At 35.3% G+C, this 22,378-nt stretch overlaps 2 protein-coding genes across 2 annotated transcripts; one reads left to right on the top strand and one right to left on the bottom strand.

Annotated features, from left to right (window-relative positions):
* Positions 1–2,357: 2,357 nt before the first annotated feature.
* LOC143911749 (protein D2-like) lies at positions 2,358–5,228 on the bottom strand. Its single transcript, XM_077430767.1, has 4 exons — positions 4,688–5,228; positions 4,497–4,589; positions 2,780–2,828; positions 2,358–2,710 (listed from the first exon to the last, which is right to left on the bottom strand). The coding sequence occupies exons 1-4, from the start codon at positions 4,925–4,927 to the stop codon at positions 2,514–2,516; spliced, it is 579 nt and encodes a 192-aa protein (XP_077286893.1). The 5' UTR covers positions 4,928–5,228; the 3' UTR covers positions 2,358–2,513.
* A 7,403-nt stretch (positions 5,229–12,631) lies between these two features.
* Positions 12,632–17,741, top strand: LOC143911665 (spermine oxidase). The gene is made up of 3 exons (XM_077430654.1): positions 12,632–15,586; positions 16,676–16,793; positions 16,868–17,741. The coding sequence occupies exons 1-3, from the start codon at positions 14,121–14,123 to the stop codon at positions 17,051–17,053; spliced, it is 1,770 nt and encodes a 589-aa protein (XP_077286780.1). The 5' UTR covers positions 12,632–14,120; the 3' UTR covers positions 17,054–17,741.
* The last annotated feature ends 4,637 nt before the right edge of the window (positions 17,742–22,378 follow it).

The following is a 22,378-nucleotide window of genomic DNA, read 5'->3' as shown; positions in this document are numbered from 1 at the left end:
CGGCCGTGGCTCAGTTGTTAAATGTCACGGCGCACAGTGGCGTGCCTCCAGTTGGTATCCAGGTGATGGCCCGGCTCCAGGGCGACTCTTATCCATCCCTCTCCCTCAATAAATTACCTTAAAACTTGGGTAAATACTTCCTTAGTATGAGTTTGATAAGCCAAGTTCATTTTGTGTGATGCTTTTCTATGCAAATTAATAATAATATTAAAGGAAGGTCTAAATAATTCGTTGGCTGTTCTTATCCGTGTCCATGGAGACGTTGCTATATCAACAGGTTGAAAATATTTCGAATTTAAATTTCCTACAATCGGATAGGCAAAGACATCTATCGATGCGTGCTAAAATTATACTACAGAGCTCTGCTTTAAAAAGGATTGCGTCTTTGCTACTAGTTATATTTTCAATTTGAAACAAATATGTATAAGGAAAATTTGATAGATGTAGGTATAAAACTTAGAATTGACTTAATTATCAATTAATTGGCTGGAGGTTCAAATTAAAATAAATACTATGTTAATTCCTGTCAAACTCTTCCGGTCCTGTATGAAGAAGATTAAATGATAATTTAATCTGTGAACTTTGTTCATAGCATAATTTGGATGCAAAACTTACATATGTACATAGTTGTTATATTCTTGTAAAAATATATATAAATGGAAAAACATTAAATGATCAAAAGATGAATTGTGGGTGAGAAATGAGAATCGATTAAAAATGGCGGATATATGGAGAATGACTTATAGTGAAATGTACTTATAATGACGATTGGCCCGTACACAGGCTATTTTTCTGTTAACCGGACAAATGCACCCGAGAAAGTTGCACTTTCGAGACATCCAAACTTTCAAAGATGCTCAAGGAGAACTAACGCAATATAATGTCACAAAAAAACGTCAAGAAGTGTTTGTATGTTATCCGAGGGTGCTCACCTTTTTGTGGAATTCTATTGCGTAAGTACTTTTTTAGAAAATTATGACTTCCCGAAACTGTGCCACTATTCAGTGCAATTTAGTGCATTTTTCCGGGAACCTAGTTTTCTAGGGGCGGTCCAGCCTAGGATGATACATGTTTGGGATCAGCTAAAACAATAGTATAAGGATTTTTTTTTTCTATTATATTTTTTTCAGAATGTACAATTCTTGGGTTTGGTGCAAACGATCGAAAAGCGCCAGACAGATTGAACCACAGATTAACTGAATGGCTGCTTTAAACGCAATTCTCAACTTGACGAATGGAAAATTGCACATCAGATGACGAGTAACCTTTCGATGTGCACAGATGTAATTATTAAAATGGTAATTATTAAAATTGAGTTGGTTCTTTCTGGCGAGTTTTTAATAATTTAATAAGGAAAAATTCGGAACTAAAGTATCAGAAGCACAGAACGTATACAGGGTAGGTATGTCGGGAGATTTCGCTTAGTGTAAGTGCGAGCAGTGCGCACGCATAAGGAACACGTGTCGTTAATCTGTGGTTCTGTCTGTCTGGCGCTTTTCGATCGTTTGCACCGCATCGACAATTCTTGTGTACAATGAAAATATAAACAAGATTAAAAAAAATAATATACCCTTCCATGTTCATGCGCCGCAGGCTGATATTTTTTCTAAAACGTGCAAAATCTACCAACAAAATAACTAAAAATTTCCAAAAATATAACGGTTTCTTTTCCTTGCAAAAAATTATGTGCAACTGAAAACTTTGTTACCTTTAATTTTCATTTCTTCTTTTTTTTAGTAATTTAATTCTTACCAGAACGTACATTTATTTATAAGAAGAAAATGAAACAACACAAATTATGCATAGACGATATAATATTGTATTTTACAGTTATTTAAAAATAATTATGATGAAAGTAATAGAACAAACCGAATTTTTTCAGAAAAATTAATGATGTAACAAAATCTTTAAATGTTACTTTAAAAAGAATGTACATATTTTACATATGCAAATGTATATTTCAATAATAATATTTGTTTTTAAGAAATAATTTGATTTGGAAAAACAAGGATAAATATGGAAATATGTATAATAAAATTCTTCTGTACGACGGACAAACGCAAGGCACGTAAAAAATGGGACGTATGGTCACCCCACATACGTACATACATATGTATATGAAGAAATGTAGGAGAAAAGTGTCAAAATAATAAAATCGTTCAAATTAACAATGACATGAAGACGAGCCTTTCACAGTGAGAGTCCAATCTACGAGTCCTGTGCCGCACTTTTGAGTGTGTTCTTAAAATCAATAAAAATAAAGAATATTCGCACCATCTCATACAAATTTGAATACACCATAATATATTTAAATAAAAATACAAATTTATTATTGTTTAAAATAAAAACAAAATACTACATCAATTGAATACTCGATTTATTTCGCCAATACAAAAAGTATACGCCGGCATTTTCGTACAAATTTCAAAGTATCCCAACGAATTATTACATAATATTTATTATCACAAAACGAAAATACTTTCGTAACTTCTTTTTTTTCAATTTTCCAAACTTCACAGTTCGAATCTGGCCCTGAATTGAACTCCAGCAACCGGTCCGCACAGCGGCAAATCTTTCATCCAATCCGATGGATTGAACCTGGCCCTGACTTCCGAAGCTTCCAACTTCAAATCACCAGATTTTTGTTCGTATACAACGAACAAATAGCGATGATCTCCGGTACCTTTCGGCGGACCAGGTCCTCTATATTCTAAAATAATCAAATCTAATAAGTAAACCTTAACGAAACAAATAATAATTTGTCATTTGCGACACTCACTGGTTACATCAACTCCAGTTGTTATATCACCTTCCAAAAGAGACGACCCCTGAAAAATAAACATGCTATTATGAAATTAAATTAATTAGATAATGTTGACGAAATTACACCAATCAACGATTGTAGCCATCAGGCCGGAAGTTGTTAAAATGTTTCCAAATCATGGCCAACGTAATTTTATCCAATTAACTGCTAATAGCATTATTAGCCATACTAATAGTACGATTGATAAAACGGTCAACTTATAAGTGAGGCTTTGGATTCAAAATATTCTTCCCAATATGCTTATCTCAGGTACATTAGATGCCACAGTTTGTTCTCTTCTCCTAATACACGTACTGATTTGATTTTTTCGTCGCCTGTTGCTCGGGGCATCAAACTCCTCAACCAGATTTCTGTTAGCTTGGATTTTTTGAATTTAAAATATGCTGATCCGGTTGAGGAGTTGTTTAATTTGAGATCGTAAATGTGTTCTCGCATTTAATTGTTCATATTTCATTTAATTTTTTTTTTTCTATTATTTTTGCTCTTTACTTTACATTTTTATCTGTAATGTCACTATAGCTTAACTATAATAAATAAATAATGTTACAAGATGCATCAAATAAGTAAAGAAAAAAAAACAGCAATTTTTTTCTTCGGTTAAAATATTCAGTGCACGTTGTGACGAAATTGATTCATAGAACTGCAGTCGAAAATTCTGGTGAAAGTTGTTTTGGACGTGTACAGGTTTCGAATGATATTTGAGAATCGCTCTAAAACCTTTAGACTAGTTATGTGCACACACATACTCGCTCAAACAAACTGACAAAACCAGAAGAACATCTCTTTGTCGCCAATTCGAAAGGATTGCGAATTAAAGTGTGTGTGTGTGTGTTCGTCCTTGAAAGTCGTAGATATGAACGTACATTTTAATAGTAGCCATTGTGAAGTGGACGGACATTTAAACGATTAATTTGCATCGATAATGAAAACGATCACTTTTTAAGATGGAAACTGAAGAGTTGTTGACCTATACGGTGACAGATTGCCGTGCAAAAAGTTGCCGCTCGAATAAAATTTCAGTATAAAAAAACAATCTGAAGTATTTACTACTCTATTTAATATGCATGAAACGGAAAAAATATGCATACACTTTCATATATATACACTACCCGCAAATTGACAATAATAAATGATAGATTTATTCCGGTATACACGCAGCAAAAATTGTACACGAATAAAACTTGACCCACGTAAAATGGAAAAAGAGTATGAAATAAGTTGCACAACACATAATTCTGTATTTCAATCTAAAAATTAGTCACTTTGCAAATCTAGTTTTCGATTTTGATACACCGAATTTGGAATACCATCTGAATTAAGACCGTAGACGGTTTTTGGAAAAGATTCAATGCCGTTTTATATAACAATCATCCACCCGAGCAACGCCGGCTAATAGTATCAAAATTAAATAAATTTAAGTCAACTACTAGCATTTAAACAAACTATTTCAATTAATTTAGTATTATTTCCTAATATTTTCAAAAATAATCAAAGCTTACACAACTCAACCAGTTTTAATTTATAAATCATACTACAATTTTTCCGAAATTAAGTGTTGCGCGTCAACAGGCTATACAGTAATGCTATTAAATAAATGCAAGTAGAGTATTGCTGATGCAAAAAAATTAAACATGCAGTCGTAAAGTTGCGTAATATGTAATGTAATGCTTACTGGAACGTTTGACTTGATCATATGCAAGAAATAATTTCCAGGAGAGTGGTTGGGTGCATCTGGATCGATGGCCAAAACTGTATAGAATTTATCCTGAAAATATTTAAAAACAATGTCTTATCAATATTAGTACGTGTTAAAACTACATACATACAAAGAGTAGATAAGGAGTTGATTGTTGGTACGCTTACAGCCTTAGCACTGTCGAAGGTGACTTTGGGCTCCTTGGCGAATATCAACTTGGGTAAAAGGACATCACAGTTGGATTCGTTGACTAGGGTGCCACCTTTGCTGATGATGGACAGTCCTTTGAGCAACGAGCATCCCTCCAGGAGTTTCTTTCCGTCCAACTTGTCGCAGGACTCTTTACAACTCACGGCGACTATGAGGGCCGCGAGGACAAAGAAAGTGGTGTGGTATTTTGATGTCATCACTCCCTCAGGTTGTTTGTCCTCTATCGTTCGAGTCCTCTCACCAACTGAACCACGGCTCTAAAACGTCTGCAAACATTACTTAATAAACCGCCTCCACCACTACTGCATACTTGTTCAAAGTCAACGTGGTAGTTACATCTACACACGCGTACAAGTTCATAGGCGTAGTGGCATTTAACTGTTTAACCCTTTGACTGTCAAATGAACCGATATATATTTTTAAATAACCAATATTCCACATTGAGAGCACTAGCGGATACACGAGAGGTGCCATGGCACCCACTTTGGAACAAATGACGACTTTTTTTTGGTTCAGAGACGAGATATGACTTTTCTTATAGATCTATACCCAGTGAACACAAATTCAATTGACAACTGGCTTACCTCGATAAAATAAACGAACTTTTGTTATTAATCCACAAGAATAGTCGAAATATGATTTTTTTAAGTGGAATTTTATTTAATTCTCATATAAAGACAATTTAATATATTATCCCTATTAATTCAATTAAGATTCGTGTAAATACGAGTAAATAATAGTGCGAACTTTTAGCTCGCAATTTTACCGATTTAAAATTCAGCACACTTTCAATTAACCCTTTTAAACGAAAACAAAAAATAATGTGGCTAGAACACTATCCCAATTAACATGTTTCAATAGAAAATACTCAATATAAAATAGTATTAACAGTGGGAAAAAATCCAAAGAGAAAATACGTACTTTTGACTTTTGATTTGAACTGGACGACTACTTAGAGATATTTGAAAGCTGAAAAGTACAACAAGTGAAAGATAAAATACCCGACTATAGATTCCAATATTCATTTTGAACAGAAAATTGACAGATTTTGAGACATCGACCAAACAACACCAAGATATAGAAAAACCGCGCGATTTAAAAAACACATATCTCCGAATCTCGAGCCAATCAACATTTTTTTATTACCAGATTCGTGTTAACTGGGCATAGATCTATAAGAATAGTCATATCTCGTCTCTGAACCATTTTTCGTATCGAACAGTGTAATTTTAATGTTTCATATTTAAATATATTATTCAAAAACCACACTCATTCGTCCAAATGCACTCCATCATAATTTCATACGTCTCTTTATCTCTTCATCTTCGATCAATGCGTTTTGCCAGTGATGACGTATGGATGTGAAACTTGGATACTGAACGCCAAGATGCTACACAGAGTTCAATGCACTGAAAGAAGTATGAAACGCTGTATGCTCAGCATAACGAGGAAAGACAAGAAGCGGAACATGTGGGTGAGAAGTATGATAAGGGTAGTGGACATATTAGATAGAATAAAGAGATTGAAATGGCAATGGACGGGCTACGCGGCTATTAGAATGGACTAAAGGTGGACAAAAGAAGTACTTGAATGTTACCCGAGAGAATGCAAAAGGGTAAAAGGAATACCGCAGGAAAGATGGGTAGACGAAATTAGGAAAATGTGTGTATTTACAAATATTGTTTTTACACGACCCTTTCAGGTAGGCGGGCTAAGTTTAATGCGAAATGATAATTTATGGCATAGTGTTTTTGGTGGATTTTACTTGGAGAGCAACAAAAACAATTGCATGGCATTGTTACACATTAATTGGGACATAGACCTAGATCCTGAACAGATCTTGAATCGATTCGCAACGCCAAAAACGAAAATTAGAATTTATATTATGATTAATACTTCATTTTTAAAAGAGTTTCATACCAGAATAATTTTGTCTTAAAAATACCCTTAATAATCTCTTAAAAAATAATAAAAAGTGTATAGGATTGTACCGTGTTTACTATTATTTATTATTAGACACCGGATAGTCACAGTGCTATCCATTGTTCCATTGTTGTAAATCCTTTGTAAAAAAGGTTCGGCAAACTTAAACAATGCATTTACTACCTTTGAACAATACGCGGCACCTTCTGGGTCCGGTGACTATTTATTATTATTAAGGATAGGCGCTAGAGTGCTATTTTCCAGGAAATGGGGTTGCCTATTGTCAACTTACAAAGCTAGAGAGCAAATAAAAGGGTTCACAATAGAAATTGATAATAGACAACCCATCTTTCCTGGAAAATAGCACCCTAGCGCCTATACTTAATTATTATCATAAGAATGTTAATATAAAATCACATTTTTTCAATTAAGCCAATATCAATTCCAAAATGCCCCCCCCCCCCCTTGACCATTTTCTGGATCCGCTAGTGTCCCCGAGTCATATGATTCGATAAAAAGCAATAATAATAAATTTTATTATTATTATTATTTTATTTTTAATTTGTAAAAATATTTTGTGTATGCATTTATATATATATATATATATTTTTTTATATATAATACATTTGCGTAAATTAAAAAAATATATGCGACGCCTCTGTCCATGTGCTTAACCGTGTAGAATTGCAAAGTGAAAGTTCAGCAACATAATTTTTGCCTCATCTATTTTAACATATGAAAAGCAATCCTATATAATTGTTTGGGTTTTTTTTTGGTATTATAACACAGTTTCTTTTTTTTTTTTGCCACATTCTTTTATTGAAATGTGCGTACTATTCATTTCAAAATATGACATTTTTGCCAACCTCATTTGGCATACGTTGAAAAATCGAAACATTTCGCTAATTTTTGTAAGTCGATTTGCATTTCTTTGGAAATTTTCGTGTTTGTCAGAAAAGCATTATCATAGAAAATGTGTTTAAATATAATTTTTTAAATTATCATATTGGATGTTTGTAAAAAATCTCCATATTTCTCTTTCACTTTCAAATACAAATAATGTTCATTTATATAAGTAAATTTTATATTCTTAAAGATAAATGTAATAAAATAAATAATAGATATTAAATAATGCGATTTCAAATCAGATATGTCCACACAATCGAACGAGGTACTTAAAATATACATATGTTATCCTTGCCAAATCGGCAAGGATAACATTCCCCCTTTCAACATATTGAAAATTGAATATTGAAAACACTAACTGTTCAAAATCGCATTTGAACAATTAAAAGAGATAGCAATATACAATATTTGACCCAATGCATGACTTATTTTGAGAATCTATCGTACATTTTATCGTAAACATTTTAATGTTCTAAAAAAATGTAGTTAATGATTATGATAACTGTAAAGAGCGGACCCAGAGCGCGCTGTTCATTGTTCACATGTTGTAAATGCATTGTTAATGGTTTGCCGAACCTTTTTTACAATGCATTAACAATAATGGAACAATAGACGGCGCGCTTCCCGTCCTACCTCTAATGATAAGTGAAATATAAAAGAGGTTTGTAAAAAAAAGTCATCATCCAAGTCCCAGCAGTTAGAAAATTCCATTGCAATTGTAGAATGGCACCGGACATGACAGTTTTGAGATAACTCTAAGAAATTAATTGAATAAATGATATCAATAAATTGCGAGGTCGCCCAAATGATGTGATGGTTGGAAGTTCTATTATGATCTTATAAAATGAGTGTCTTGCTTTGGACAAAGTGGTCACGGATTCAAGTCCCACTGTTTTCTGTTAGCCAGACCTTGGATTTGTGACTCCAGGTTCCATTCGTTAGCTATCAGAGTTTACCAATTTATCTGATCTTCATTGAAACGGTTCCAAAAAATTAGCAACCTTACCCATTTTATCGCAAAATCTCGACTTTTCAGCAATCTAGAATTTCGCTGAATTGTATAAAATGCTGCAAATTTACAAATGCGACCATAGATGTTAATTGATATGTATTTACTTTCTATAATACTAATAGTACTTGTACCAAATGTACAATGTTTCTGGCCAGGAAGGCGCATTGGGTTTTCCTGGTATAAATTAATAAAATAAAATAAGAAATTCGATATCGAAATCAAGTTTTTTAAAATTTGGCCTTAAAATCTCTTAAATACCGACGCGAATAAAGTGCCGCGTTAATAAGATGGCGCTTATAAAACTGCTAGCGACCGGTCCTTTCGTAACTAGCGTTTCAAAAGGTTTGCGTTATTTACACTATAAAATCACCAATCCGCACATATCACAATAACCTGTACTGGGCTTTACAGGGCTGTGAAGTCCGAGTCAAGGTCAAGGTCATGACTCTGATTTCGCATTTATTGACTTTTTAACTAATTAATGCACGTCTCTTCATTCTCTGCACCACTTCCTAAGTTATGGAGGTCGCGACCATTTAGAAAGGTTGAGTTAGTGTTTTTAATTATGATTTCATGTTTTATTTAGTTATCTTTTCCTTATTTAATTTATATATTTGTATATATAATTTGTTTATTTAACTTGTATTGTTTCCTTATGTACTTCTTAATCTTTATAGCACACTCGTCGCTTTGGAGCAATCTCTTAGACGAGTATGTTTGATTAATTGATTTTGTAAAAATAAAATATAATAAATAAAAAATAAAAATAAAATGTGAATATTAAATCACACAAAGTTTATTTTTATAATGTTTATATCAAATTGAAGAGATGTCTGGTATTTGAAAAATTCGTTTTTTTTTTTACTTTTACTGAGGTTTTATTTTTTTACATTTAATAAGGTAATTTCTATCGTTCGTTTTCCATAATGTCGAGCAAGACTCGTAAGACAGAATTAGTTTGTTTAAATTTGTTCCTGACACGGTCTCTGATATATCTTCAATATCCTACATGGCTGTTGAGCCGCGCCTCCTGGTACAGCAGATTTCAAAAAGTTTCGGATACACGGCCATATTATCAAGATACTTTGATTTCACTCCGGCATATGTATGTACATACATAGATCGTGATACGCGTGGATCGTGTGATAACATTGGTAGTGTAATATGCCCAAACACACCTATGTATGTATATAATATTTCCTGAAAAGTGCACTGAAAAGTGATAGAATGAAAGAGATCGTTTTTGGCAATTTTGAATTACATTTATTTATTTAAAAATACATAAGGAATATAGCTATATAGGAATATAGAATACAGGAAAAGATTTATTTGCCAATTTGAGGAACCGTTTCAACAATGATCAGATAAAATTGGCAAACTCTGATAGAGAAACGATCAATCTGGAGTCCAAAAACCCCCAAATCTAACCAGCAGTATGGCGGATCGAACCCACTGATCACTTGGCGCTAAACATACATATACGCTACCATTAAGCCAAACTGCTGGCTAAATATCTACGTAAATATATCTATGTAAAATAAAATAAAATAAATCATGACGACAATTAACACACCGAGCGAACATTTGCAGTAACTTACTGAGTACCAGTGGCGGCTCGTGAGAATTCATAGAGGGGGGGCTGCAGAGATTAATCGGGCTGAAGTAGCTCGTTGGCCATACCGGTGATCAAATGCAGACAAAAATAGCATGAATATGTACTATAATGGTCTGCAGTCCATATGGACGGCGAAAATAGTGTTGCGTAGGGGTGGGTGAAGGATCCAAGTAAAAGGCCAAAGTCGTGTCACAGCATTTACTGTGCTCCGTCCAGAATGTCTTGATATCGCCTAAGTACCTCCTTATAACGAACAGGTCGCTCAGGGCATCTTCGACGTCCGGTTACTTCCCCATTGTTTAGTCACGTACTCGGATGTGCAGTCCCACGCTTTGGCGTTGTCAGTTCTAAGAACTCCATGGAAATTCGACCGAGTGCGCCGCTATCGCCGCTAAGTGCATTTAGGGGTTTCTCATTGTTTAGCCGACTTGCACTTAAGCCTGGAGATAATCCTCGAAACCAATTATAACGGCGGCTCCTTTTAGCATACGCTACAATAGAATGCATTTGTACTTTACTGGGAGGGATGTACACCCTCTGTACCCTGTTGCTCTAACTTAATAGGCTCGGATGCGGTTGCAAAGTTGCCGCAACTTGGCCAATACGGAGCTATAGGCCTGTCATGGCATGGGTGCCCGCAGAAAATTTTCTAAGGGGGGGCAAAATATTTTTAGTAATGTTTTAATGTAGTTTTAATTTACTGTAGCGTATTTGTATGGTGAACAAACGGACAGGACACTGTAGTAATGAAGGGCATACTGTAGCAACAATTTTTTTTATTAACACGATATTGTATGTATATAACAAAAAATATTACAACATAAATTTAAAATAAAATTTATTCTTTAAACAAGAACTGAAGTCGTCTGTTATCACTACCAAACATATCTACAATTTTGTCCATAAAGTTGTAGGAATCTCGTCACCGCAATCGAAAAATCTATTGCGACGGAGAATACATTTCTCACGCTCAACCATTGACGTCATCTCGAGTCGAGAAAATTCCACCCCAACAAATCAAGCAGAACGACGCGAAGTCGAAGAACACCTGCAACCATTAAAGTGCACAAATAACAACTACATTGTAACCCATTGAACAAACATCCAGACTCACTGGAACAAAGGACGATAAAAACTAAATCGAGTGGAACGACGCCACATATTCGAGAATATTCCACCCAAACAAATCAAGCAGAACGACGTGAAGTCGAAGAACACCTGCAACCATTAAAGTGCACAAATAACAACTACATTGTAACCCATTGAACAAACATCCAGACTCACTGGAACAAAGGGCGATAAAAACTAAATCGAGTGGAACGACGCCACATATTCGAGAATAAATATTTATTATATCGAAATGCTTTACTTCTATATATTATATTATATCGATATATTTATTATATTATATCGAAATGCTTTACTACTATAAAATCATACAAAATACTATATTGTGCATACGTAAGAAGTATTGTTGAGTTTGCATCCCAAGTTTGGAACCCAGATTACTCTGGTGCAAGAGACAGATTGGAGCGCATTCAGAAGAGATTCCTGAGGTACGTCAGTAGCCGTTTTGGATTAACCTATACTTCCTATGAAGATGCTTGTAGGTGTCAGCATCTACTTCCTCTTGTCAAAAGAAGGGAGATAGCTGACATCTCAACAATTTTGAACATCCTTAACGGCTCGATTGACTGTCCTCAATTATTGAGCAGACTATCATTGCGTGTACCAAATAGAATGACTAGATGTAATGAGCTCCTTTACATACCTAATACTTTTTCTAATTATGGAAGAAGCTCATTCATCTGGCGTGCAAGCTCCACCGTCAACACACTAATCTTAACAATTTCTATGTTTGACTTATTTAATATTAATGCTATACAAGCTAGAGTAATTATTGCAAATTTGTTTTTCGATGATTAATTTTAATGAAAGTTTATGATTATGATTATGAATTTTTATTTTGATGTATTTATTTTGTCTTTTTGTTTTTTGTTATATATTATATTTTTTATATTATTTCATAATTTTTATCATATTATTATTCTTATTATTCTGATATTTTTATTATACTGTTATTTCTATTTTTTTTCTTTTTTTGTTTTCTTTAACTATCTTACTCTATTATCATTTTTGTTTCTTATTTTAAATGTTTGAGCTTTTCTTTTTTTACCTATATGTGAAAATTATTAATGGTTTACTTAACATAATTATATTTTTTTTTTACTATCAATCTAATAAACTGTAAACTGTAAATTTTCCAAATAAATAAAATAAAATAAAATAAAATAAATAAAAATATTCTACCCTAAACCACATTCCTCGCATAACTTGCACACGTAAACACCACCTGCGGTTCTCAGAATTAATCACCAGCAAACAAGTCACGTGGATCCCCAAAAACAATATAAAAGGAGATCCAACCCAGACAACTTCAGTCAACAGGCAGCAGCCACCACGACAGCAGTCGACATCCTGCATCTGACCAGCTACCACTACACTACCCTACAATGGAAGAACGCTTGCAACTCAGCCGGATCCAGAGCAACGACACATTGCAGATCCAGCGGCCATCACGACACCAAGTCAACAGCCAATAGCCGCTTCGAGAAAACTTCCTCAAATATTCTAATACACTTGTACAATATTTAGGCAAACAATAAAACAACTTAAAACAAGCACAACAGTGTTTCGTTAGGCTGGGATACGGTCAACACTTCCTACCCCGCCTACAAAGTCTTTTTTGTTGCAGTTCACTTTGTCTATGTGTACGCTTAACATGCACAATCCAGACAGACGTTCATCTGACATTGTAGATCTAAGCCATGTTTTTACACGACGTAATGTGCTGAAAAATCCAAGGAATTCCTCACGAATCATCGCCTTCTCACTAGACATATCTACAAAACGGACTCCCAGTGATAACTGTTCTGTTCTAAGCCCGCTTTAAAGGTCACGGAATTTGACCCTTAAAGCCCTCAACATGAGGCCACCACCCCCCCGACGAATACAGTCCAAGAGACCCTTTCGTCGGAGAACGAGACGGCTGTTCATGAATATCGCACAAGAACAACCGCACATCACTGTTCTAATAAAAAAAACCACACTGTACATAACCAAGTACAAAATTAACAATAACGCATGAACACATAAAGCGCGCATGCGGTAGGAAACAAAACCTGAGATGAGCCGTGCGAATGCACGCACACCTCAAGTAAACATACATGTACGCATGATTATGCGTGCATAAGCACGCAAGCACACACACACACACACACACACACACATATATACACACACACACACACATAAACCACAAATACATACACTCACCTAAAAAGCAAACGCACACTCACACACACACACATTCACAGAATATAATATAAAAAAATAATAAATCAACACATAAATGCTTTTGCAATTAAGTGGAGTAGTAGCATCCAGGGGAAGACAGTTTCCCAAAGCATTCCGCGAACTTTTCGAAAGCTCTAAACGATGCTTTACTCATTATTAGATCCCCATGATGTAGGGGGCCAATGAGAGAACCCCTGACGCTGTCCAGCAGAACCCTCCTCTCAGCCTCCATCCCAGGACAGGACCACAGAATATGATCTGCATCCTGCTCCGGAAAAGAGCACGGACAAAAGGATTCAGATACCAAGCCCATAGATGCGAGCTTGCCGTTAAAGTGGCCATGACCAGTTAAAAATTGACTGGTCCAAAAACTAGGCGACAACCAACCACGCTCAAGGCGCGAAGTGACTGCTGTTTCATCGGCTATGATCGAGAATCCAACAGATTCAAAGTCGTGTTCCTTTTTTAACGACTGCACAGCCCTGCTGATAATACAGAATAACACAACCGATAAGAGAGACCGACGATAACAAAGGCCAGGCCGGGCTGAAGAATATCAAAGCGCACCAATAATTCAATGGCCGTGGCGAAGCGCGCTACGGCCGCGCTCGCACACCTGAAAAAAATCCGCGAAGTGTCAAAATGCTCGGCAGCGCTACGGGGGGCCGCGGTTGAGGGCGATGCTGGGGGCGGCGGCTGCGGCTGTGGCAGCGGCAGGACCGGTATGAGTGTGCGCCGTTGTCGTGTGGTCGTGGTGGGGGGCGGAGTCTCGGGCCTGGCGGCTGCGGACCACCTGGCAGCCCACGGACAGCGAGACTTCCTGCTCCTGGAAGCGCGCTCTCGCATAGGCGGCCGCGTCGTCGCCATTCCCTTGGGCTCCCAGCGAGTAGAACTCGGCGCCAACTGGATCCACGGCGTCCTCGGCAACCCCATGTTCGAACTCGCCATAGCCAACGGCCTCGTAGACGTCCTCAACTCCCCCAAACCCCACAGAGTGATAGCCGCCACCGAGCTGGGCCGCCAAGTACCCTTCGACCTCCTCCAAGAGATATACGAAGCCTACGTATGCTTCCTGAAGAGATGCGAGGAATACTTCATATGCCAATACCTCCCCCCGCCCGACATAAACAGCGTCGGCGAACACATCAACCTAGAAACAGCACTGTACTTAGACAAAATACCAGAATCGGAAGAAAAAAGAATGCGCCGTCTAATCTTCGAATGCCTTCTCAAACGGGAGACCTGCATATCCGGCTGCCACTCCATGAACGAGATAGACCTGCTCGAGCTCGGCAGCTACACCGAATTGCAAGGCGGCAATATCGTTCTGCCGTCTGGCTATAGCGCCATCTTGGAACCGATCGTACGGAGAATTCCTCCCGAGAACATAATCAAAAGCTGTCCCGTTAAGACGATACGTTGGGGCACCGTCACCGGCTCGATCCAAAGTCCGACCGATTCTGGAATAGACGACCCCGGGAACGAATCGGACGACTCGGATAAGACCGTAATAGACGATAGCCCGAATGCTACTCCGTTAGAGGGAGGGGCCAAGCCGCTGGAGCATCTGAAGCACAAGCTTCGTCCGGCCAATGTTGAAATCGTGTGCGAGAATGGAGATATAATCCACGCCGATCATGTGATTTGCACATTGCCGTTGGGAGTACTTAAAGAACAGGCTTCGGCCATATTTCAGCCGCCGCTGCCCAAGTATAAGACAGAGTCCATCGAACGGTTGTTGTATGGTACCGTCGATAAGATATTCCTGTACTATGATAGGCCGTTTTTAAATCCGACCATTTCCGAGGTGCTCATGTTGTGGGAGCCGCACTCGGACGATCCGACGGATATTCCTGCAAATTGGTACAGGAAGATTTATTCGTTTTCGAAGGTCTCCGATACTATACTGCTGGGTTGGATTTCGGGTAAGGAGGCCGAGTATATGGAGACGCTCCCGAGCGAAACTGTATCTTCGAAGTGTACTGAGATTCTACGGAAGTTTCTGAACGATCCGTTCGTTCCCGAACCGCAAAAGTGCGTATGGTAAGATTTCACAGATATGTGTAAGATTTTATGTTTGTTTGTTTGTTCCTTGTATATTCCTACATCTTTTGACTTAATCGAGACCAATCTTGGAGGGTATGATCCTGCTAATCTGATAAGGTACTATAATGTAATAAGAACATCTTTCCCTCATGTCAATTCAAATCTGTCTTTTGATTATGTCATATCATTCAAATGGGGTTTCATCAAACAAATCCAAACTACATGAGTAACTTTTTCAATTAAATATCATTACTTAATAAAATGCATGGGTCATAGTTTCCAACTGTAATGGGTGTGTCTTGGAGTCATTGCTAATTCATATAAAAAGACAACTTTCTCATAAATTTCTTCAAATATGAGGATCACCGTTATCGATGACTCAATACAATGATAAAAATATCACCGAAAACACTCCAGGGGGTGCATTTTGGCCTAGATCGCGTCAGTGCTAGCATTATTTTTACAAGTGCTACATTCCAATGTGTGTCTGCACCTTAAGGGCGAAATCACACAAGAAGGAACGTGGCATATGGGTTTTTTTTTAGATACTTTTAAAAATGTGGCATGTCTTGCACATATTCAAGGCACGACTAGCACACACCGTCCCAAAATCAGCCTCTGGAGTGTTTTCGGTATAGTTTTATCCTTGCTTGACAGTGATAAATAACGGTGTATCCCATATTTGAAGATATGTAGGAGAACCCCCACAGTGGGGAGCCAAGCACACGACGTGCCGTTCTTCCCTGTGTGATTTCACCCTAAGCAGTATTTTATCCGTACATACTTATGAAACACCGTGTATATCTTCTTTTATGGATTATATGAATCCAAATTATCAGACTTCAAACTTCAAATATATACATACACACAAGTTTGCTCTTAAATTGCACAAAAGGGATTCTCAAAGTTGCAACCTTTTTGGAGAACTACGCGTATTTAAACAATGCTATTTTTAAAGTTTCATTACAACAACCATTTACTATGAAATCCTTCCTATACATTTATCCCACTTCTGACACCATTATTTAAGGTCATCCATACATTTGCTTCCGAAATAATTGCTGACACTTTTATATTTATTTACAGCACTAGTTGGCATAAGCAACCGTATAGCCGAGGATCCTACACGGCCATAGCCGTCGGTGCTTCTCAAATAGATATTGAACAAATTGCCCAACCGCTATACACCAATCGGCAAAAAAAGGTAAATAATATCGATGCATCACTCAAATGATTTATTTCTATTGTGTATTTTATCAATGAGCGATCGTCTTTCAGCCGACTATGTTGTTTGCCGGCGAGCATACGCACAGCAATTTCTATTCAACGGTTCACGGCGCGTACCTCTCGGGCAGAACAGCAGCCCAGCAGTTACTCCTGCCGGAAGAGGGTCAGGAAGTGGTCTTGGAATGCAACGAAACCAGTGATCTCAGTACGTGGATTCAGGGAATGTCGATGCAGTGAACACGAGTGCGAGTGGTGTCCAAAGAACTATGAATTACCGATATTGCTACGATATTTGTTTTGTTTGTGTGCCGTAGTGAAAGAAGTGGATTTGTCGTTGGGAATGAGAATAAAACGATTTATATTTTAAATGTCTTGGAAAAACGAAATAATCTTAATCGCCGTAGTACGTACATACTCGAGCATTCTCATTTTTTCGCTTCTCGTCTCGACTTGAATGTAGAATTTAAACCGTCTCCTTTATTTTACCTATGTGATAAATATACATGTTTATTTTGTACATTTTCGATCATCTTTTTTTGAATGATTTATTGTTTGTTCATTGTTGTTATATATAGGGTGCGGCAGGAACGATTAGAAAACTACCCAGTGTCTTGAAAATGAATACTTTAACATGTGCACTATTCAAATTAAACCAAAATATATATATATACAAAGTCATTTATTTAAGATAACATCACTCGGATGAGATCTGAATTTCTGAACGGAAATGTCTTGCTTAACCCTTTGAGTGCTGACAATTTCACACCACGCTGAAAATTTCGCCAACATTTCCAAGTAGAATTGTTTAGATATCCAATAGAAAGCAGGTATAAAAATTGTAGCTAATCCAAACAAACCCTTGATAACTACCGCCGAGGATTTCGAGTTTTGTAAAGATGTGTTAAGACTCTCTAATATATCTTGCAACAATATAAAATAAACAAAATAAGTCTATTGATGAATGTATTTTTCCAAAACTAGTTCCATCTTCTTTATTGTTGTTAAAATGTAATGCTCACAATCTAAAATACTCAGCAGTTAGGGATTTCCATCGACAAATTCTGCTATGGTTATAAATTCAGAAATTCCAGTTTAAACCAGTCTTTATAAACATTGACACGGATTACACGACCCATGTTCAATGCTACCTGGAAAGGCTAAGCGGGTAGTATTCTTGTTTATTTTTTACATAAAACAACGCCTATTGGCTTATTTCAGGCCCATGGACTTATTGACAAAACGCCGATCGGTGTTGATCAGCATTCAAAGGGTTAATACTTGCCACACTGTGATGGATAACGAGTGACCAAGGCTTATATTTTATTTAATAAACTGAATGCAGGGTCTTCATATTTTATGTATTCCTCATCAAAACCTCTATGATTCGAATAATGTCATTACGAATCAAAAGCATTGATTAATATCAACAGAAATAATCATTTACTAAATAGATCGAGAGAGGGGGGTATTTAGTACGCCGCGTTGCGTCATTTTTTTCATTTCCTGCTCTTATTTTATATTATTCGACGTTTAATCTATATATATATATATATATATATATATATATATATATATATATATATATATATATATGTATATAAAAATGAATGTCTCTGTGTGTGTCTCAAATAGGCTCCTAAACCACTGAACCGATTACGATGGAACTTTCAGGATATGTTGTATGCATGTCCGGGAAGATTTCTGTGAAAAAAAAACGGTAAAGAACGGAAACGGGAATAAGTGTCATTGCAACGCTATAATTTCATATGTTTTCGCGTCGCGACAACGTGCGCTATACACCTGCGGTTTTCTGACAAATGGGAACGGGAATTTCATGCGTTATTGTAGCATTGCAACGCATGCCGGGTTCAGCTAGTACATGATGAAATGATTTTTATAGCTCATTACAATAATTAGCCTCGCAGATTTTGAATTATTTCTAAGTTACAACACATATTTTAAAACTGTACGCTTGGCGTCCAGCACAGTAAGGCAAGTGTTGAAACGGCATGTCTCGTTTTGGAGACATTGCTTGATTTCTTCCTGTATGGTTATTTAAAGTAAAAAGCCTATGTTCGTCGAATTGAAACCGTACAAAAGTTGAAGGATAACATCTGAGTAGAAATTCAACAAATTTCGAATTACACAAATATGACTTTTGCATAATCCTATACTATATATTTTGGTTTTATGTAGCTATTAAATATTTACTTTACAATAATAGTCCTCATTTTCGAGTTAAAAATCGCCTGATTGTTTCCACCCCACCTGTATCATGTATATATAGTTAGGTGAAATTTTAATTTTTTAAAAAAAGGAAATGATACCAATTATTTATACTCTGTGATAAGACATGATTGTTTTTTACGTCATCGATGGAGCTCGCTGATTTCATTGAAATGTAAGTTACTGCATTTTGCCAGAGGCACTTTAAAAAATGGCAAGCAATTAAATCTCACCGCACTTATATCTCAATAAAATTAGCAAAATCTATTATTGTTCGGCATCGGCTACGGTTGAAAATCTTATACGTGTCAAAAGTATACGATTTTCAATCGTAAAATGCATTTGTTTTCGTCCCGTAAATTATTTATTTAATTATTATCGTTTCGATTCTTCGCTTACAATTATAGCAATATACATAGACGTATGGAAAAAATTGTTAATTTTGTCAAATCAGCGGAAAAGTTACAAAATTAAACCGAGGAAGAAAATGTATTTTTTCAACAATTCAATATTTTTGTATCATCATCATCATCGTATCCTAAGAAACCTCAACGTCAAAGTATGTGGCCTACAAATTAGATTCATAAAACACCGGAAAAAACGTCTATACATATCCATCATTGCACATATATATATATATATATATATATATATATATATATATATATATATATATATATATATATATATATATATATATATATATGGTGCCATACATTTTGATAAACTATGTTTTTTTTAGTTTAATTTTGTGTGATTGTATTTATTTTTGTAGATTGTACCGACTTTAAGTTCCTCGTATGTAGCTATTGATCGACAGTTTTTATCATAGTTATACAATATATTGTTTTGGTTAAACCATAATTTAATTTAATACATTATTGATGTAAATAAGAAATATGTGCCTGGTGGACGTTAACAGACTAATGAAATTTTTTCCCTATAATTTTAAATAAACAAAAAAATAATAATAATTAGTAGCGCTTGGACATTTAGCTTAAATTATTCATTAAAAAAATTATATCAATGTTGTTGAATTTCTTTTCCAAAAAAAAAAAAAACAAAAATACTATTTAATGATTACAAATATTATATATATTATAGAAAGACAATTTAATATTATATCATTAATTAAAAAGTATATTTATTATTATATAAAAACTTGTAATGAATTTTGCGAAAAATTTAATTTTTAATATACATACATATTTGTATATGTATCGTACATGTCAAATATGAATTTCTTTGAATGTATTATCAATATATTTTTTTTCCGTACGTGACATATATTTAATTCGCTTATTTCTAGTCAGTAGACGTAAAAAAAATTGTTGCTGAAATAAATCATTTTTGCATTTTTTAATAGACTTTCATTAATCTCTCCCTTACAGTGCTGAAAATTTCCACAAGCTACTGTGATATCAACTCTTAGTATTTTTTTAAAGGTTTAACCTTTGAAGGATGGAGCGTCAAGATCGAACGAGTGTCCCGAACCGGGGTCGAGTAAGACCCCAGTATTGTTTAATCAAAATACAGCTTTTCTCAATACAAATGGGTTCTCTTATTAATCATTTTAAACATCAACATAAAAAAGTTTTAGTTGTATAGCATGTTTTTGACTATTTTTGTATTAAAAAATAGGTAAGGCCAACAGGCGAATGCATGACTCGATAGCCACGCGCCAAAAGCGACGAAAATAAAAGCTTACGAAAATATAGCCGTCTCTTTCTCTCGCATTGATTCATCGATCAACAAGAATATGCAAGCGAACAGTCAAAAACATGACTTATCGCTACCGCCTTTAAATCATACTTTGGAACGTATAAATTTATTTTTTTACGATGTACCCCTTTTCTAAATCATACAAAATCTATTAAAATAAATTTCTTGTAGTTCATTCTAGGAATTCAAGAAATATAGGGTGTATATAGCTTTGAAAACCACATAGTTATTACGAAAAACGTAAAAATTGGTGCACTTGCATACCCCACTTCGGTGAGGGAGGGTTAAACATAATAAATGCCTAATATAAACCAGTTTATTATTGGGCGAAGGTTGATCAATACAAAAAAAATATATATATATACAGTAAAAATATATGTATATTTCTGATAATACAATACAGTTATAATTATATCGTTTCCTCCACACCACCCACATTATATTCGTATTCAACATTATAAAACTATACATTTTTACACAGCCTGTTATCATCGCAGAATGGTTTTTTTTTAAATCATAAAACTAAGTCAAGGCAAAAAAGTACACCGCGTACTTAACGTTAGTGTTCAAGTTCAAATTTTTATGCAACAGATTCACTGGTAGATTTGCAAGTTCGAATACACATAATTTTACCGTAACACATTAAAAAGAAAGCGTCATTTATGCATCGTAGACCTTAAGGCCACATTATCTGAGCTTAAAACATAACAATCATATCAAATATGTATATAATTCAATATAAAGAAAAACAATTTTGAATAACTTTGGAAAATATGTATACATATATACATAATAACATGACTTAGGCCAACAATCAGTACACAACAAATGTATAATAATCAAATCGGAAAAATAGTATCGTCATTGTTGAAAATACGAGTCCCAGGTAAGATAGAAAACATGGCTATAAAGAAAATCTTCACACTCGCTAGTGAAAATTCCAATGGCCGCAGATGACTCGGCTCAATTGATCCAAACGCTGAAAGACTTTTAGAAAAAATCTCAAACCAGAGATTTTACCAAAGCCGAATAATAATAAAAAAATATGCATTGCAATATTAAATAGTGAAATTTGAATCTAATACGCACACACAATCGGACGCCTGTTCGTATTATAACCGTTATATTATTAGACCTTAACATATGAAACTTAATAATACAACATAAATCAATCTATATATGTAAGTATACCGTATATATTATATATAAAAAAAATAATAAAAAAACAAACAAACAGAGAAACAAATCTATCAACCAGCAATAAACGATTCCCTCACGGCACAATCAATCGACATGTGCACAATTAATGTTTTAATTTAATCGTCTATCGACATACATTTTAATTGAATCTCCGTAATAATAATAAAATAAATTATAATTATACATGTATACATATATATGATTATAGAAAAAATATTTGGTCGGTTCAATCGACTATGTCGATTGCTATATAATAAATATGCTTAAAAAAAAAATACATAACTTAATTTATGGTAACGGTGCATATTCGATAGAAATAACGAAAAAATTGCAAGCTTCATCAGCAACGGAATCGACAAGTAAAAGGTTAAATCTACATATACATAAAAACAATAAGCTTCTGCAACAACTACT

Source organism: Arctopsyche grandis, chromosome 5 (assembly GCF_051622035.1).
Source record: "Arctopsyche grandis isolate Sample6627 chromosome 5, ASM5162203v2, whole genome shotgun sequence".
Classification (NCBI taxonomy): Eukaryota; Metazoa; Arthropoda; class Insecta; order Trichoptera; family Hydropsychidae; genus Arctopsyche; species Arctopsyche grandis.
This window is presented reverse-complemented; position numbering and strand designations above follow the sequence as displayed.